The sequence below is a fragment of the Rhinichthys klamathensis genome, unplaced genomic scaffold, assembly GCF_029890125.1.
Source record: "Rhinichthys klamathensis goyatoka isolate OS25496 unplaced genomic scaffold, OSU_Roscu_1.1 h1tg000020l_1, whole genome shotgun sequence".
Taxonomy (NCBI): Eukaryota; Metazoa; Chordata; class Actinopteri; order Cypriniformes; family Leuciscidae; genus Rhinichthys; species Rhinichthys klamathensis.
The window spans coordinates 2,039,415-2,059,514 of record NW_026606571.1 but is presented as its reverse complement, the minus strand read 5'-3'; the positions used below and the strand labels follow the sequence as shown (position 1 = coordinate 2,059,514).

The window sequence follows — 20,100 nt, the reverse complement described above, 5'->3', positions numbered from 1 at the left end:
TGAATGAATGTAGATCTGACATTTCCTTTGATTATACTCTACATTCACTGTATTATTACATTTGGCTTGTTAGCAGCTGAAATCTGAAATGATGAGTCTAAATACAGACGCAGGCAAGCCTTTGTGCATCTGTGCCATTTAAACAATGAAATAAGAATGAGAAAGGGAGGGGAGGGAGTGGAGAAAAAGATACAAGGATATTTGAGGATGAGTCACCTGTGTGAATCTCATTCTCTGTCTCCATGTGTCCGTTCATATAAATTGTGTGCCTTTGCTTATAGTCTTTACAGCGCTGTAGCTCTGAGTCACACACACGCACACTGCTTCCTCACAGTCTACTTCAAGCTCACACCAGATCACTATTAATGTAGCACCTGTCAACACTCTGGTGTTGTGTCGATCACTATGCGACTCGAACGCATCAACAAAGTATATGGCCACAGAGATTTCCCAACAGCGTGTGATACAGCTGTCATTACACCTCATGTTTTTCACAGTGAGATTGTCTGTCTATTAGCACCATCTGTGAGCTGAAAGTTTGCAGGCAGCATAGCTAATATATTTATTGTAGAAGCCTGATGCTTCACTGTCATATGTGCAGTTAAAAGTCAACATGAAATCAAAATTGAACCTATTTTCTTCAATTTTACTGTTAATACACATTTTTGGCCTTATTGGGAATAATTCATTGGTGCATGTTAAATAAAGAGAGACAAATTTTTATTTTGATAATCGTTCAGGTACGACACTTCAAGAGTTTGGGGTCAGTAAGATTTTTGTTATATTTTTTGAAAGAAGTCTATGTTCACCAAGGCTGCATTTATTTGATCAAAAATACAGTTAAAACTAAAATATTGTGAAATATTATTACAATTTAAAATAACTGTTTTCTATTGTAATATATTTTAAAATGTAATTTATTCCTGCGATGCAAAGCTGATTTTTTTTTTGCATCATTACTCAAGTCAAGAAATCTGCTAATATGCTGATTTGGTGCTTAACATTTCTTATTATTATCATCAATGTTGAAAATACATTTTTCCCCCATGATTCTTTGATGAAAAGAAATATCAAAAGAACAACATTTATTTAAAATGGAAATTGTTTGTAACAAAGTTCTAAATGTCACTTTTTATTTTTTTAATGTTTTTTTATTTATTTATTTTATAAATACATCCTTGCTGAATAAAAGTATAATTTTCTATTATAAAAAAATACTGGCCTCAAACATTTTGAATGGTAGTGTAAATGTAATAACTTTTCATGATCCAGTCAATTCCCATTTTTTTATGTTATTGTATATTCTGTTTCACTCAGAAATGTGACCCTGGACTTATGTGTCCATTTTTTTAAATTGAGATTTATACATCACCTGAAAGTTGAGTAAATAAGCTTTCCATCGATGTATGGGTTGTTAGGATAGGACAATATTTGGCCGAGATACAACTATTTGAAATCGGGAATCTGAGGGTGCAAAAAAATCCAAATATTGAGAAAATCGCCTTTAAAAGTTTCCATTTCTGTTGGAGATTGTGCTGCATCCACTTACAAAAATAACATTTTGATATATTTAAGGTAGGAAATTTACTAAATATCTTCATGGATCATGATATTTACTTAAAGGGATACTCCACTTTTTTTGGAAATAGGCTTATTTTACAACTCCCCCAGAGTTAAACTGTTGAGTTTTACCGTTTTTGAATCCATTCAGCCGATCTCCGGTTCTGGCGGTACCACTTTTAGCATAGCTTAGCATACATCATTGAAGTGGACAAGACCATTAGCATTTCTCAAAAAAAAATGACCAAAGAGTTTAGATAGTTTTCCTATTTAAAACTTGACTCTTCTGTAGTTACATCGTGCACTAAGACCGACGGAAAATGTAAAGTTGCGATTTTCTAGGCTGATATGGCTAGGAACTATACTCTCATTCCTGCGTAATAATCAAGAAACTTTACTGCCGTACCATGGGTGCAGCAGGCGTAATGATATGACGCAGCGCCTGAAAATAGTCCCCAGCTCGGTAACTTCCAACATGACCGGGACTGCCTGCGCCTGCTGCACTGTAACTACAGAAGAGTCAAGTTTTAAATAGGAAAAATATCGAAACACTTTGGTCATTTTTTTTTGAGAAATGCTAATGGTCTTGTCCACTTCAATGATGTATGCTAAGCTATGCTAAAAGTGGCACCGCCAGAACCGGAGATCGGATGAATGGATTCAAAAACGGTAAAACTCAACAGTTTACCTCTGGGGGAGTTGTAAAATGAGCCTATTTCCAAAAAAAAGTGGAGTATCCCTTTAATATCCTAATGATTTTTGGCATAAAAGAAAAATCGATAATTTTGACCCATAATGTGGCTATTGCCACAAATATACCCGTGCAACTTAAGACTGGTTTTGTGGTCCAGGGTCACAAATGTAAAATGGGTTGTGAATGACATTTCATGTTGTCTTTAAGCACATCCACACACGCTCCAAAAAAAATAGTGAATAGCATAATTAATCACTTAAGCACCAGTAAATATCCTTCCATGGATTCATATTGTGTCTATATCCTTAAATCGAATGTATTTCTCCTTTCTCAGGACGTTCTACCGGTTCGAGGCTGTCTGGGACAGTTCCCTGCACAACTCTCTCCTGTTGAACCGTGTCACTCCCTACGGAGAGAAGATTTACATGACCCTGTCAGCCTATCTGGAGGTCAGCCTTGACTCTTTTTAAAGGACTAGTTCTTTAGAAGCAGGTTTTACAGCATTGACGTGTGCTTACCACTTCCCTGCAGCTTGATCACTGCATCCAGCCTGCCATCATTACCAAGGACATCTGCATGGTCTTCTACTCCAGAGATGCTAAGATCTCTCCTCCACGCTCCCTGAGGAACCTGTTCGGCAGTGGTTACTCCAAAACCCCCGACTGGTATAATTTTTGAATTTTTTTTATTTCTTTAACCACAAAAAAACTCAAATGTTTCTGATGGTTAGTTGACTTAAAATACTTTTAGGAGATATCCTGCATTGCGACATGCTGTACTCCATCTAAAACTATTTTAAAGTGCATTTTAGCAAATTTTGTCAAATTTTACCTAATTTCTGAAAGACTACATGGAATATTAATGTTAATAATAAAAATTAAATGATGGACTAGTTAAAGGACAACACTCCCTTACACATTCATATAAATGTTAAACAAAAATCGTGATTTTGATTAAAGAAAATGTTGATGGACATCACATCTTAAACATCAACTATCATTAAAGTCTTGAAATGGGTGTCTGTCAATTTGCTATGTGTTTAGAAACTTTGCCAACACTTGTTTTCTGATGTGTTTCCATTACAGTAATAAAGTGACAGGAATCTATGAGCTTAGCTTGTGCAAAATAGCTGACACAGGAAGCCCAGGTAAGATTTTCCTAAAAACCTTTTTTTTTTTTTTTTTTTTTTTACAAAAAAACATTTGAAAAAAACATTTGCATTAAATTGATCAAAAGTGACAAAGTCATTTATAATGTTACTTAAGATTTCTATTTTAAATAAATGCTGTTCTTTTGAACCTTCAATTTGTAAAAAAAATCCTGGAAAAAATGTATCGCGTTTCCAAAAAAATATTAAGCAACACAACATTTAAAAAAAAATTGTCTTGAGCATCAAATCAGCATATTAGAATGATTTCTGAAGGATCATGTGAAACTGAAGACTGAAGTAATGATGCTGAAAATTCAGCTTTGTATCACAGGAATAAATTACATTTTAAAAATATATTAAAATAGAAAACAGTTATTTTTAATTGTGATATTTCACAATATTACTTTTTACTGTATTGTAGCTTAAGCAAATGCAGACTTGGTGAGAAGAGAGTTCTTTCAAAAGCATTAGAAAATATTACTGACCCCAAACCTTTGAATGGTATTGTAAATGATTTATAAAGAATATTAATAAAATGGATATTACAAATAATGAATAAATATATGATTTCAACTTCCACAGTTTTGTACAAAAATTTAGCGAGATGATTTTTCTATTTAGCATGAATGATTCTGCATATTGATATAATAGGCCTGCTATATCAATCAATTTCATTGTTGTTTTTCAGGTATGCAGCGGCGGAGGCGGAAGGTTCTGGACACATCTGTGGCGTATGTGCGTGGAGAGGAAAACCTGGCAGGCTGGAGACCCAGAGGAGACAGTCTGATCCTGGAGCACCAGTGGGAGCTGGAGAAACTCGAGCAGTTGCATGAGGTGACGATAGAAGACTTTCACACTCTATGCTGCCTGTGTTTATCTGTAATATCCCACAGGCAGTTGTGATCTCCAGACCCTGATGTCCATTTCTGTCTTTGCCAGGTGGAGAAGACCCGTCACCTGCTGCTGCTCCGTGAGAAACTGGGTGAGGCGCCTCCTCCTAAATCCCTGAGCGAGTCTCTGTCTCCCAGTCTGAGCAGCGGCACCCTCAGCACCTCCACCAGCATCTCCTCCCAGATCTCCTCCACCACCTATGAGAGCGCCATCACGCCCAGTGAGAGCAGCGGATACGACTCTACAGACATCGAGAGCTTGGTAGACCGTGAGAAGGAGCTGGCCACTAAGGTAAAAGACCCTACAAGTACTACTTTAATAATATTTGTTGCGATTTTAATATACGATTCTTTATTAAATCCTTAAATACTGTGTTCCATTTGAAGTCAGATATAAGAGATTCCTACTTGATGTGTCTGGTTTGCCATACATTATATGACTATTTTCATTCAAATCTGTTGCATTTTAGGTGCATTTTATAGGTATACGTTTTCCCTACGTGTGTGCAGTCTGGATTGCGCCATTCTTATGTGACATCATATAGCTGCTATTAGAGCTCCCACTTCATATGACTTTCTATTACACTTTTCCAAGTAGAATCTTGGAAATCCCAACTTAATCTTAGGCACTTATATAGGCCTACAATTCAACCATTCACAAATTTGGGGTTGGTAATAAAAAAAAAGTTTCTTATGCCTACTTACAAAAAAACATTTTGTGTTTGTTATTAAAAAAAACCCAGTAAAAACAGTGAATTTTGTGGTGAAATATTATTACAACTAAAAAGGACTGTTTTCAATTTTAATATATTTAAAAATGTAATTTATTCATGTGAATTAGAGCTCAATTTCAGCATTATTACTCCAGTCTTCAGTGTCACATGATCCTTCAGAATTCATTCTAATACGCTGATTTGATGCTCAAGAAACATTTCTAATTATTATCAATGTTGAGAACAGTTGTGCTGCTTACTTTTTTTGTGGAAACCATGATTCAGGATTTCTTGATTCTATTCTTTAAATAGAAATTTAAAGAAGTATTTATTTGTAATATAATTATTGAAGTATCCTTACTAAATAAAAGTATTAAGTGTATATTGTATGTCTATTAGAAGGTGTGTTTATGTCTTTTGATTTCATTTGCAGTGCCTCCGTCTCCTGACACACACTTTCAATAGTGAATACCAGATGTGCAACAGCATCAGTGACTGCAAGGTAACCTGGACTTAGATGGTTCGTTTAATTTGATTTGTTCCAGTTCATACAAAACTGGTTGTTTTTCACTGTGTTTTGTCTCTTTCAGTTGTCAGATATCTCTCCTATGGGCCGGGATCCATCCGTTACTAGTTTCAGCAGTGCTACTCTCACACCCTCCTCCACCTGCCCCTCTCTGTCAGACTCTCGGTACAGTTCAGATGTTAAAAAAAAAAACAATACATTCCAAATACAGTCTTCTAAAAGTGAAGTATCCTAAAAACATCTGTCTTGTCCAGGACCCCTGAAGCTAATTCTCGTGCCACCAGCCCCTCATGCTCAGACTATGAGAACTTCCCCATGGTGCCCATTCTGGAAACATCCTACCTGGCCCGTGCCGGCAAACACGAATTCCTCAACCTTCTGCCTGATATTGAGGAAATGAGACCTGGGTGAGAGTTTTGACATACCTGGCACATTTATTTTTGCGCTTAGTGCATTCTCGCTAGGATCAATGTGAATTTGTGCACTTAAATCATTCAGGCTGTTATGAGGCAGCAGAGACGTTGGCTGTAAATAAATATGCTGGTCTGACATGCCCTTCTGTGTTCACTAAGGTCTGTGGTATCAAAGAAGGGATTCCTCAGTTTTATGGAGCCCCGTTCCAACTCTTGGGTGAAGCACTTTGTGGTGGTACGTCGGCCATACGTGTTCATCTACAACAACGACAAGGACCCGGTAGAGAGAGGAGTGCTGAATTTATCCACTGCCCAGGTGGAGTACAGCGAAGACCAGCAGGCCATGCTCAAGGTAAAGCCTCATTCACTATTTGGAAATCAACTGTTGTCATGTGATATATGTCATCTGAATGCTTAATTATTGCTTTTTGATGGCTTGCAGACACCCAATACATTCGCCGTGTGCACCAAGCACAGAGGGATCCTCCTCCAGGCCAACAATGACAAAGACATGAATGACTGGCTATACGCCTTTAACCCACTCCTAGCAGGAACGATAAGGTACACATCCCTACCTTTGCCAGAAAAAAGAGGTTTTTATACAATATTTTTGGTACGATTACCTATAGTTAACCCAGTCTAATGTGTCCTCTCCACCTTTATTTTGCAAATATTCTTTGCATTGGGTAACAAAATATTAAACTAAGGCCCTGTTTACACCTCGTATTAAGATGTGTTTTGGTCAATTGGATCACAAGTAATCGAGGGAGACACATTTCAGTTTGCACCTGGTGTTTTAATCCTTCAAGTTTCTTTTGTCCACTTTCGACCACTTCTGTCCTGATTTCTTTGGGGTCTATGGGCGGGTAAATGTCTGAGCTTTTCCAGATCTTTCGATCTAATGGATGAAATAAGCTCACGCAATTTAAATGAATGTGACCGTAGATGACGGAAAAACATACAGAGAGCAGAAGCTTTTGTTGTCCTGCTCTGAAAGCAGCAAGGCCAGGCCAAACGCTGTGAAATCAGGAATGGTGTGAAGAAAATTGTGCTTGGTATTCGGGTCTTCTTTAAGTCCTGTCTGGCTAGCGCGCTTCCCATAATGTTTACGCATTAGGTCAGGAGGAGGAGAGTAGGTGGTCCTTTGGTGTTTGTTTGAGCATATTCGACCACATGAGCATCTACACTACGAAAGCAATCCGGTCTAATGCGTTTTCAACTACCTCTAGAAATGTGTTGGAAAGTGGACAAGCTCAAAATGTTTTAGACCTCGCTTGAACCTGTACTTCGAGTCGTTCACCTGACTCTTTCCATGTTCTCCTACAGGTCAAAGCTGGCGAGGAGACGGTCCGGCCTGATGAAGAACTGAACGAGCGTGCATAAATGCAGAGATAGTCCTCTTTTCTCTCTGTGTCTACCTTTACAACGTACCAAGTGTGTTAACACTTTAAATCTTTGTGGTTCTTGACGGTTTCCTCTTGTATGTAGACCTGTGGCTCTGTTCTCCTCTCCAGCAAATGAACTTTGAGTTCCTGAACACCAACTCCCTCTCCCCCCCCTCTCTATTGTGTTATTGATTGGATTAATTCTGTCTTCAGTTTTTGTTATTTGTCATAACTGAACCTCCTTCAAGTAGCATGTTGTAATAGTCTATTTGTGTGTGCACGAATCTTCAGGGCAGGTTCTGCTTTCACTTGAGTTACTCTCGTCTGTGAAGATCATTCTTACAGTGTTGTCTGCCAGGAAAATCGTACCCATGTGGCAACAACCACAACCCTCAGGAGAAAGTTGGCTTGCTTAAAAAAAGAATAATAATAAAATATTATATTATAATGTATTATAATATAAGATATTCCATATTTAATGATCAACTTTCTCCGATAGAAGATATAGAAAACAAAAACAAATAGCTTTGCTCCAGATATTGCTGAAAAAAGAAAAAGATTTTTAGATGGACCAACGCACTTCTTGAAAATGCTTAATTTTCAAAACGAGACAAAAATGGCCCCCTAAACTGAATGTTACTGCAGTATTGGCTTATTGGATTTTTCTGAATCAAAGCAAGCCGTGATAGTCGGGATGTTGACCATGTACATACAGCCGTTTACTCGCCCAGCCTGTTGTAATGTATTTGCTTGACATTTAATTAATTCCACATATCAAGGACGTAAAACATACCATTAACAAAGTACAGTATGTAATCATAAGACATATAATACCAAGGAAAGATGATCTCTCACATATCGGTAGCCTACAGGAGTATTCTGCTCGATTTCAACGATTTCCTCAGTAGATTAGGCTAAAAAAAATGGTGCAAAAGAATTACCTTAGACACAGAACACCTAACCGAATGAATCCATTTGTACATAACTTTCAGGATTACGGTGCATAACGCTATTCATGGGTTTCTATACTTACTGTATTACTAAAACACCATTTTCAGGGCTGTTTTAGCATGAAAGATCTGATGGGTTTGCCTCTTCTAAAGACCAAACGAATGAGTGAGGTACTGATTTCATTGGTTACGGTTTCCAAATGATGGATTCAATTATTTTTCGCTGTTTCTAGAGAAATCTCAAGTCAGCAGGAGCATTAAACCAGTCTTTTTTCTTCTTGAGAATTAAGCATCACTTTTTAATATTATTGAACATTTACCATGTATCTCTACTGATTATCTTAACTTATTTTTATTAACATGTGATCAGTGTTTTACATAATACAATGAAAGGCAAGAAAGGCACTTTTCCTCATTTTTATTCAGCTGTTCCCATTTACTTGCAGTGAAACAGACCAAGTTTGACACTAAAACAGTTTCATCACTGTCAGTAGAAATTGGGCCATTTCTGCAGTTCACTGCAGTGCAGTGTGCAGTTCCAGTGAGAGAAAAGGGATGGTATGTGTTCTGCTTTTCTTTTTTTATTGTTTTTGATTTGAAAATCTTTGCTCTATGTTTGAAAACTTGCACACGTGCTGAAGTTACCAGTGATTCAGTTTGATGGAAGATTCAGGCGACACAACAGTCCTCTGGTCAGACAACCAGCAGGAATTATTGTCACAGGGAGACTGATCACTGTCATTCCTTAGGAAGTCAATATTCTTGCTGCTCATATTTTCACAGGAAACGCATGAAAATGGCTCGGAAAGTCAAGTCCTTGGGTCAGCCAGCCCGTAGGCCTCATCTGAGCTGTTGGATTGTTACGGCATTTGTGAAAATATTGAAATTGAATATTCAGATCTGGCACATAGTAATGAGCACTGAAGGATCGCTTTTATATAATTACATGAGTTGATGTTACGGATATTTGCCAGGGCAAAGGTTTTTGACTTTTTTTTTCTTTTTTTTTACCATCTTTGTTGAGTGGCTTGGTTGACTAAAGTGATATTCATAATGAATTTCATTAACTGTATTTATTGTTTTGCAATGTATATATTAGTTTGCAGCTCTTTGCACATAATGTGTTTATACAACTAACAACAGAACAAATAAAGCTTGAACTATGTTGTTGTTTTCTCAAATGGAAACCAAATGATTTTAGGTTGTGGTGTTTTACTCATTGAAGTGGACTTTGAATGTACCTTGAGTTTCACAAGAAGATGCATGAATTATCTGATGAAAGAAGAAAAATATCTTAATTAGGGACTGACATGTTGCTGCGCTTCTTAGTTCTTGAAATAGGAATTTGACCATGTTATAAGGGCACTTTTTCACATGTAGTTTAGATACGGAGGGCAGAGTTGTGACGAGGCCTGTTCATTTTCATTTCTAACATCAGGGAATATATTTTCTAGAAATATAACATTATGTTTGGCTTTTCCTGATGCATTGACCTCTTTGTTTTTGTGCTCACTCATGCATTTTTTCCCATGCTGCCTTTGAAGCAACCCTGGCTTTACTGTATCACCCTTATCAGAAGCCTAATGTTTCCAGATGAACATCATTCCCTCTCATTGTGATGAAACAACAGAAAACAGTTCAGCCATTTTCATTAACACTGTACATTATTTGTCAGATTGGCTTCATTTTCATACTTATTTTGTAAATATTTCATGTTGTATGGAACTTGGATTAAAATGTAAATATGTCTTCTGTATTTGTAATAATTATAATCCATTCGCTGTATAGCCTAGACGTGTAATGCATATATCTTAATTCTGTGTATGGTAATCTTGCACCATTGACCTGTTTAGTGAATGAGGTAGAAAAATAAAATTACAACCAGTGCATTAGACGAAGAATGGATCTCGTTTTGTGTCTATCTTTCCACAATACTTTGCATTAAATATTTAATTTTTATCTTGTCTACATTGGTGTCTTAGTTTCAAAGGCCATTATTTAGTTATAGTAACATTTCACGTTTCACAATATTTAACATTAGATTTCTACTCAAATGAAGATATTTTAATGAGATCTGAGAGCAACTGAAACTTTGCCGCTTCATAAAGTCCATAAAGCAATCATAAAAATAATCCATATGAACTGAGCGGTTTAGTCAAAATGACTTTTTGCAGGTTGGGATGTCTGCTAGCTAACTGATGACAGAATTTTCATTTTTGGGTGAACTATTCCTTTAAGATGCAAAAAAAGCTTGTTTTATTAAATAATTGACAAAAGCATCTAACAAATACTAACCCAGGAGTTGAGCGCATCAAAACAAAACAAAAAATTTGACACGTTCTGTGAAGTCTGATTGTATCATGAAAATCAAGAATTTATTTGCATAAATAAAGTAACATTGGAACATTTTTAATATTGCAATTTTTATAAAAGAAAGAAAAACAGCTATTTACCTGTTTTACGTATTAATAATAAATAACCGAAACATCTTAGCTATTTAATAAAGTTTATCTTCAAGCTTTTCAAAAATTTTACTCTATCTATTAGCCTATTAGTCATTAATAACTTATTACTAACCTTAAAACGGAACAATTATTTCATTTAGCGGTTTAAAGGGATAGTTCGGCCAAAAATGATATTTAAACCATGCATTACTCACCCTCAAGCCGTTCGAGATGCATATCCTCCTGGGACCCAAGAATAGACTTTTGTCCACTGTAGTGGACATTATATTTTAGTGAATTTCTCTGACATCATACATGTCACATGACACAACCTGGGTGTCCTGTAAAGAGCACATTCAGGACTTTTCAGAGATACCAAATGTTTGGAGGTTTCACCATGAAAACAACTTCTCCTTGGTCTTTAAAAATGTCTGACATTAATTTAGTGATCAAATGTAGCATTCTTATGGAAATATGATAATATATTGTAATTATAATTTAAATTGGACTACTTTTCAAATTGTATTTCATAAAACAACATCTCAGGAAAATGTTAAGGGGTTTCAAATAAAAAAAAGACTTTCTGTTACAAAACAGGACATTGATTTCAAACGTGCCCACTGTAGAGGACATCAGGACTAAAATCATGTTTATCAGGCATTCTGGGAGACACAACAAGTGAATATGGAAATAAATTATACATCAATATTCCTATGAAATATTAGATATTATTATTAAAATGTTGCCAATTATTACTCCAATTATTACCCTTATTTTTTCATTAAATGTTGCTCCAAGAACACATTAATGTGCAAATTAGATACAGTGTATAGATACATTGCATTGAATGGGAATATTAACTTATGGCCATTTTACCCACATATTGCAAAAAGTAAAATGGTGTATATATTCATTCCATTATTTCTTTCATAACATAGTTGAGAATAATCTTTATACAAATTTTGGTTGAAAAAATCCTGAAACCCCAAAATGTATTGGTGATTGAAAAAAAAATCCCATTGGTTTTGCCTATACATATAATTTCATGTCATTTTATTTTTTAAACAACTTAGTCCTGGCGTCCACTACAGAGGACATAGCATAACGTATGAATAAAATATTATTTTATATATATGTTTTTTTACCATTTGTTTATTGTGCTCTAAACAGTGTGATGACATGGAAAAAAACTAAATTCAAAAAACTTTTTTTTTCTGGGTCTCAGGAGGATATGTCAATCTTGTTTCAGACGAACACATTTTCAGTTATTTTAGAAAATGTCTTAGACCCTTCAGTGGATATAATGTGAAGCAATGGGGTCCACCTCCTTCAAGTCCCAAAATGTGCATATATCCTTCACAGAAGTCATCCATCCGGCTCCAGGGGGATAAACGAAGGCCTTATGAGGGTAATCCGTGCGGTTTTGTCGTAAAAATATACATATTTAAAACTTTATAAATGAAAATATCTGACTTCCGGCAACGATCGATGCACGTTCACGGGTGATGTTTTGCTCTGCTCTCTGGCTGCGCGGGCGCGTTCGTTCTACGTCACGACGCTACGTCCTACCTCGTACGCCGACTTCCATCACCCGTGGACGCGCGTCGATCGTTGCCGGAAGTCAGATATTTTCATTTATAAAGTTTTAAATATGTATATTTTTACGACAAAACCGCACGGATTACCCTCATAAGGCCTTCGTTTATCCCCCTGGAGCCGGTTGGATTACTTTTGTGAAGGATATATGCACATTTTGGGACTTGAAGGAGGTGGACCCCATTGCTTCACATTATATCCACTGAAGGGTCTAAGACATTTTCTAAAATAACTGAAAATGTGTTCGTCTGAAACAAGATTGACATATGCATCTCGAACGGCTTGAGGGTGAGTAATGCATGGTTTAAATATCATTTTTGGCCGAACTATCCCTTTAATATGCAGTATTTTCACAATTAAACTTTTAAACCAATTAAACGCATGTAAAGTTTCGCAATTCATAAGTCGTTATCTGTAAGTGTAGTAATCTACTTAATTAATAATTAAACAATTTGATGAAATTTGATTCACTATAGTGATGCAACTTTGCCCTACAAAGTCAAACGTCAGCCTCAGAGTTCATCACAGAAAATCTATTTCTCCATTTACTTTCATGCCAAATGCTGCTCGTACCATAGACTATAAAAAAAAGGTCGTACACGTACAGCTCGTCAACTTCATCTGACAGTGACACAGACGGGGAGGAGGGACAGACCCAGACAGCCAATGAACAGCCTCTAATCTCTGCTCAGAAAGCCTCCGCCAATCACAGATGGAGAAACGGATGACGCCACGGCCACTGTCATCTGTCAGGCGTGTTCATTGGGAGTTGGTGTAGTGCTTCTGCTCAGGCCGTGAATGAGGAAGTTCATCAGAGACGGAGCTGCAGTAGTGAAATCCCAGATCGAAAGTGTCATTTTAAGACAGAACCAACCTTCAACCATGGCTCAGTAAGAATGAATTTTGCGTTTAAAACAGTTAGTACTATGATATTGAATTTCTGTAGCACCTTAGTCTGTTTATATTACAATTAATTGTGATATAATGTGATTTGTGTAAGTTATTGCACATTATCAGCATTCATTCGATCTATAGTAATCTATCTACTTACTATTAAGCACTTTTTTCAGACACAGACTTAATGTTGAAATCTCCTATATGGTCATCCAACCAGATTGACATTTGTCATAATCACTAATTTAAAGAAGTTTGCATTCTGTAATCATAATTCTTCTTCTCATAATCCCTATATTATTGACTCCACAGAGCAGATATTGCTCTCATTGGTCTGGCTGTGATGGGTCAGAATCTGGTCCTTAACATGAATGACCATGGATTTGTGGTAAGTCACCAGTGCAGTTACATGTCTCCATTACTCAGTCATTTTCTTGCATAACCTATGGTTCACATCGTGTTTAAGGTGTTATTATAACTATTGTCGTTCCTCAGGTCTGTGCGTTCAACAGGACCGTCTCCAAGGTCCATGACTTTTTAAACAATGAAGCCAAAGGCACTAAGGTGATCGGTGCCGAGTCCCTTGAAGACATGGTGTCTAAACTCAAAAAACCTCGTCGCATCATCCTCCTCGTCAAGGCAGGACAGGCTGTCGATGACTTCGTCGATAAACTGGTAAATGTCACCATGAATCGACAGTCCTAGTTTGCTTTGTCACCCTGCCAAAGTGATCAAGTAACCCACTTTTTTCTTTATATTGTAGGTTCCTCTTCTTGAACCTGGTGACATCATTATTGATGGTGGAAATTCAGAGTACAGAGATACAACGGTGAGTTTGTCGATCCAAAACGAGACCGATTAGAGTTTGTGATTATATGAGATGATGCAGTTCTGGTATTTGATCGAAATGTTCACGCTCCTCACATACAGAGACGTTGTAAGAGCTTGAAGGAGAAGAATCTTCTGTTTGTGGGTAGTGGAGTGAGTGGGGGAGAAGAAGGGGCGCGTTATGGACCCTCACTGATGCCTGGAGGACATAAGGATGCCTGGTGAGGACAAGCATGTATTAAATAAGTTCTTCTAAAAAATAATTAATAATCATGATAATATATACTCTACTGTTCAAAGGTTTGGGGTCTTATGCTGACAAAAAATACAATAAAAACAGTGATGTTGTGAAATATTATTACAATTTAAAATGACTGTTTTCTATTTGAATATATTTTGAAATATCATTTATTCCTTTGATGGCAAAGCTGAATTTTCTCCAGTCTTCAGTGTCACATGATCCTTCAGAAATTATTATAATATGCTCATCTGGTGCTCAAGACACATTTCTTCTTCTTCTTATTATTATTATTATTAGAAGAGGAAAAAAAAAGTTCATGTCACTTGGTCAAATTTAATGCATCCTTGCTGAACAAAAGAATTTCTTATATTAAAAAAACTTACCTAGTAAAAACGATATATATATATATATATATAAATTAAAAACATAATAGTATTGTATATGCACTGGTTGACATTTATGTAATCTAATTTTTATTTGATTCCTTCCAGGCCACACATAAAAGAGATTTTTCAGAGCATTGCCGCCAAGGTGGGCACAGGAGAGCCGTGCTGTGACTGGGTGAGTATTAGTTATCAGTTGATGTGCATGCATTTATATAAGCTGTGAATGCACTTTTTTTTTCAAATTCTCTGTCTTCTGATATTCCTGTAGGTTGGAGATGAAGGAGCGGGACATTTTGTTAAAATGGTCCATAATGGTATTGAATACGGTGATATGCAGCTGATCTGTGAGGCTTATCATCTGATGAAGGATGTGCTGTGTATGGACCATGACGAAATGGCTCAGGTTAGTCATCAACCTCCTTTAATTACTACACTTTTTGTAATGTAGAAGAACAGTCCCTGATGTTGTAATGCTTTAATTCCCCTCTCTATTGTCATTTTTTTATTTCCCCCTTCCTTGTTTCACTGGTATTTTGAAATACACCTCACCCTGTTCCTTCAAAAGGGCTGTTATGGTCTACTTCCTCTTGAGATTACAATTTTTTGTCTGGTTTGCCCATCAGGCCTTCGATCAGTGGAATAAGACAGAGCTGGACTCTTTCCTCATTGAAATCACTGCCAACATCCTGAAATTTAAGGATGCAGATGGCACTCACCTGCTGCCCAAAATCAGAGACAGCGCCGGGCAGAAAGGCACAGGGAAATGGACGGCCATCTCGGCTTTGGAATACGGCACGCCTGTCACATTGATCGGTAAGATGAACTCTTGCGTAATTTCCCCAGGTATGAGTGTGTTCTGCTGTTATTTACATACAGAGGGAGAGAGTCACTTGGCCTTATAAGAACATGTTGAATGAAGCGTCTCTATAAGCAGCTTTGCTGTTCACCTCTTCAGCTGATGTGACATAAGTGGGATTTTCTGTTCTCTCCTGTGCTGTGGCTTTTGGTGTATGGCTCAATAATAAGTGTCCAGTGTGCATTGCCACTGAAAATGTAACATTCATAAATATTTCTATACATTTTTATGCCTTACAAACTTAATCATTTGGTTATCTAGCTTGTGAATATATTTTGACTTTGCAAGAATGATTTGTAATAGTCAAGTCAAGTCTCATCTATTTATATAGTAGCACATTTCGTAGTGCACATTGCTTCAAAACAGCTTTACACAAAGGTTAGCAGGTTTAGATCAGTAATAATGTTTTCTATAGCGCCTTTAAAAAGCAAATTTAACATTTAATGAAAAAAAAAATGTATAGCCTATATATATATATATATATATATATATATATTAGAAGATATAAAAATGCATTCCTAATAATAAACTTAACATTTAAAAATATATATATTTCTAGCAGATATAAAAATGCATTCCTAAAAACTATCCTAAACCATTAAAAATCCTTTTAAAAAGTTGAAATATTGGCCTCCTTTTTACCATGGAGATCTGTGGTGGATTGATGGTAATTGGAAACATGATGTTACTTTAGGATTGTTCAATAACAGTTGATGCATTATGTTTTTATGAAGCTGTTTTGAAAAGTAATAAACTATAGAAATAAACTTGACATGGGTTTGTATATTTAGTGTCAGTTAAATGGATGTGTGTGTGGCCAACAAAAGGCTGTTTGTGCAGCACTGAAGCGTGAGAGAGTAGATATGATTTGTATGCTTGTAGAGAAGGGTTTTCGTCTCTCAATAGGCTGCATTCCAGTGCTGAGTTCACCATGACTGGCTGTTTTCCACTTGATTTTTTTTCCCTTCCTCCACTCACCTCTTCCCACACTTGTTGGCCTTGGGTTGGGTGATATATAATACAAAGTCATGCTGCTTTCAGTCTCTTGTGTTTTTAGATGTGGTAAGATCTGCCTATTACTCAGTACACCATGGAGAATTGCATTACCAGTGTCAACAGTGCCAGTGCCTGGTACCAGATACTGCATGAAGCCAACTATACATTGTGACTGGTGTTTCCTGAAGGCATGCTGAATAATGGCTTATTATTATTATTATATTGAAAAAAAAATTAAAATCCAGCTTTGCCATGACAAGAACACGATATTAAAACAGAAAAAGTTATTTTAAATTGTAATAATAATTCACAATATCACTGTTATACTGTATTCTTTATCAAATAAATGCAGCTTTTGTGAGCATAAGAGATTTTTTCCAAAAACATACTGACCCCAACCTTTTGAACATAGTTTATATAATTGTATTTTATTCATCATAAGATTATATTCATTTTTTTTTTTTTAATTAGTTGGTTTTTGATACATTTTATCAATAGACTAGATAATTCTATGTATGAAGTTTCCTCATGTGGTCTCTTACATGTCTAATGGCGATTCTAATTGAACGATGTGAGCAGAGATGCAGTGTGTCACTGGAGCTGATTGTTTGTGTGTGTGTTTCACTCACAGGGGAAGCTGTCTTTGCCAGATGTCTGTCCTCTCTGAAGGATGAGAGGGTTCAGGCCAGTAAGAGCCTCTCCGGCCCCCAGGGTGTCAAGTTCACTGGAAACAAGACACAGTTTCTGGAAGATATTAGAAAGGTGGGATAGACTTAAAATATAGATTATTGATATCCAAATTTTATGTAATCATATTTATATTTAAATGTAAATAAGTTGATGTTTAGCACGGTGTGGATTTTTTGTTGTTCTTGATGTAATTATAGTTATTATAATGTGTTTTTAGTGGAGGGTTGTTTTGATTTGTCTGTTTGTATTTATTGTTGTTTCTTTTTCAGGCTTTGTACGCCTCAAAGATCATTTCGTATGCTCAAGGCTTCATGCTGCTCAGACAGGCTGCCGTAGAGTTTGGCTGGTCTCTAAACTACGGTGCTATTGCCCTGATGTGGAGAGGCGGTTGCATCATCCGCAGGTGAACAGGCTTTGCTCACTATGATTTAAAAAAAAAAACATTCATAATATTATATCCTATATTCAGATTGCTTATTAAGAAAGGCAGTGTCTGCTGAAATACTCAACGATGTAATGATATGAAACTTCATCTTTTCTTCACCCGGTGAATGTTGCAACTCTGTAAATACTAGGAAGTGGGGATAATGTTTCACGTAAAAAATCCCACATGCACAGAAATGAGGAAACTGTTTGATTTTTACAATATCTTAACTGTAGATGAGCTATGAATAACGGTTATGAATCTTACATTGGCAGTGTTTTCTTGGGAAAGATCAAGGAAGCGTTTGACCGGAACTCAGAGCTGCAGAGTTTGCTGCTGGATAACTTCTTCAGTAAGGCTGTGCAGGACTGTCAGGTACAGGAAGTGACCACACATTGCTCCATTTCCTGTAATAGTGCCGCTAAAGGCATAGAAGAGAAATCAGTGACACTAAGAGCAGCCATAAGCCAGACTGCTTACATTAATGAATATATGAAAAGTGTCCCTAAAAACTAATGTGTAAAAACTATGTCCTCTGTGCCCTCCAAATATATACACCATGAACAGTCCAAATGGATCTGACACTTTAACTCCACCTGGACTGACAAATAATTTAATTTATTTATTCATACCTGCTATAATCATACAGTATATTAATTTTAATGAAAGCCAAATACAAACCATTTGTGTGTGTGTGTTTACCAGGGTTTCAATGCAGCATGGAATTGGGAAAGTATAGCAAACATTATTATACTAGATGGCAGATCCTGCAGTTATTTTGAAAATAAAATTTTCTACATGAATGTATTCAGTGACAATATTATTTTAAAACTTATAACAGGAGTTTCAAACATTTCAAATGTATGCAGTCAGTGAAAGTGTAAAAGCAAATCAAACGGATTTAGGATAGTTTTAATAAAATGCTGCTCTTGAACTTGTCGGAGTTTGGTGCTAATTGATTTGTTTGAGCTACAGCTACAATATTCCAACTATTATTTGGCAACATAACAGCATACATAGTCAGAATGTAACATACATGTTAAATATGGTCTTAAAAATCTACAAAGAACTTTGGAAATGTCATTTGAAATGGTAAATGTGTAGAAATCCTGGTTTACCTTGAAAACGAATCTAAAGACTAGCTGGTACTACAACCATGTAGAATGTGTTTTTAGTATATAAACGTGGGCTGTGTTTTGCAGGACTCATGGCGTAGGGTAGTAAGTACAGGTGTGCAGCAGGGGATCCCAATGCCGTGTTTCACCACCGCCCTGTCCTTCTACGACGGTTACAGGCACAACATGCTCCCAGCAAACCTGCTGCAGGTAAACCTCTCTCCAACACAAGCAACCACCTCTCTAACTAGCCACATTTATGGTAATAGCCATTTGAAGCCCTTAGTATTCATATGGTGGGGTTCATAATTGATTTCTTTTTTATTTTGATGCTTAAGCATTTGTTCTCTCTCAGTATTTATCATTGGATATCATTAATATCACCTCCAATATTGTGTCTCTATTCAGGCACAGAGAGACTACTTCGGTGCGCATACGTATGAGCTGCTATCAAACCCTGGGAAGTTCATCCACACTAACTGGACAGGCCACGGAGGGAAAGTGTCCTCATCCTCCTATAACGCCTAAGATGACGAGTCGTGTTAGGTTAAACAGCAAAGAACATCATCTCCTCTTGATGAAGGACCAGAGCAGCTGATCACATTCCTCCTGAAGAGCTGACGTTCAGCCCACAGTAGAGTTCAAATACACATTTCTATTTATATTAAATCAGTAAATGCACTATTTGTAAGCTTTTTTCTTGTAGTTTTAATGTCCACTGTCGCAAACACAACATTGAGTCCGAGTGTGGTTTCTGAGATTCTTCCTGCTGTAGACCTGTCATGCTTCGCCCCCAGAGTTCACAGCGTTAACCCTGGATTATGGGTTACTATTGCACTGCATTAGGCTAAATAAAGATTTCAATCCCTTTTTAATTAGCTTTTGTCTTCTTCACTCACATGCTTTCTACTGCAAACAAGATTTACTCTTGCTATTTTTAACAGTAAATACTAGATTTGTAACTTGTTTATGTATGCACTTTCAATTCGTCACCAGGAGAGGGCAGGAATTTATTTATTTTGCAGTAATGAGCTATTTGTAATGGGCTCAGCTGAGTGATTATGATAACAGCCCACATATAATATACACAACCTACAATGTTTTTACCTGCTAACAGACAGTTGAAATTCATATTTATAAATTCCACAGTATAAAATGGTCTCACATCATATTTTATCTCATATTTTCCTTGTCTACTAAATATGACAAGATACAATATATATGTAAATATCTTGACACTAACCTGAGGAGCAAGTGGCATTTGTGATTTTTAACATTAAAGCCAAAATCCAGGATTTTAGGGCTGCCAAAGTTAATGCACTAACTGGTATCATTGTTAATCACAGTCT

General features: G+C 36.5%; 2 protein-coding genes across 13 annotated transcripts in view; both read left to right on the top strand.

Moving 5' to 3' along the window:
* Window positions 1–8,014, top strand: part of kif1b (kinesin family member 1B) — an 87,795-nt gene extending 79,781 nt beyond the window's left edge. For all 12 annotated transcript variants that reach the window (XM_056239443.1, XM_056239459.1, XM_056239467.1 and 9 more), the window contains 11 exons: window positions 2,589–2,703; window positions 2,786–2,919; window positions 3,340–3,401; window positions 4,093–4,238; window positions 4,344–4,586; window positions 5,441–5,509; window positions 5,598–5,698; window positions 5,788–5,940; window positions 6,106–6,298; window positions 6,389–6,507; window positions 7,273–8,014. In XM_056239443.1, the coding sequence (XP_056095418.1) occupies window positions 2,589–2,703; window positions 2,786–2,919; window positions 3,340–3,401; window positions 4,093–4,238; window positions 4,344–4,586; window positions 5,441–5,509; window positions 5,598–5,698; window positions 5,788–5,940; window positions 6,106–6,298; window positions 6,389–6,507; window positions 7,273–7,315 (1,378 nt within the window). In that variant the 3' untranslated portion in view covers window positions 7,316–8,014. The remainder of the gene's footprint in view (window positions 1–2,588; window positions 2,704–2,785; window positions 2,920–3,339; window positions 3,402–4,092; window positions 4,239–4,343; window positions 4,587–5,440; window positions 5,510–5,597; window positions 5,699–5,787; window positions 5,941–6,105; window positions 6,299–6,388; window positions 6,508–7,272) is intronic.
* A 5,053-nt stretch (window positions 8,015–13,067) lies between these two features.
* On the top strand, window positions 13,068–19,626 carry pgd (phosphogluconate dehydrogenase). The gene is made up of 13 exons (XM_056239642.1): window positions 13,068–13,211; window positions 13,528–13,603; window positions 13,711–13,890; window positions 13,979–14,044; window positions 14,146–14,264; window positions 14,776–14,845; window positions 14,939–15,073; window positions 15,294–15,483; window positions 17,154–17,284; window positions 17,482–17,615; window positions 17,912–18,011; window positions 18,839–18,961; window positions 19,160–19,626. The coding sequence occupies exons 1-13, from the start codon at window positions 13,120–13,122 to the stop codon at window positions 19,277–19,279; spliced, it is 1,536 nt and encodes a 511-aa protein (XP_056095617.1). The 5' UTR covers window positions 13,068–13,119; the 3' UTR covers window positions 19,280–19,626.
* Window positions 19,627–20,100: the final 474 nt, after the last annotated feature.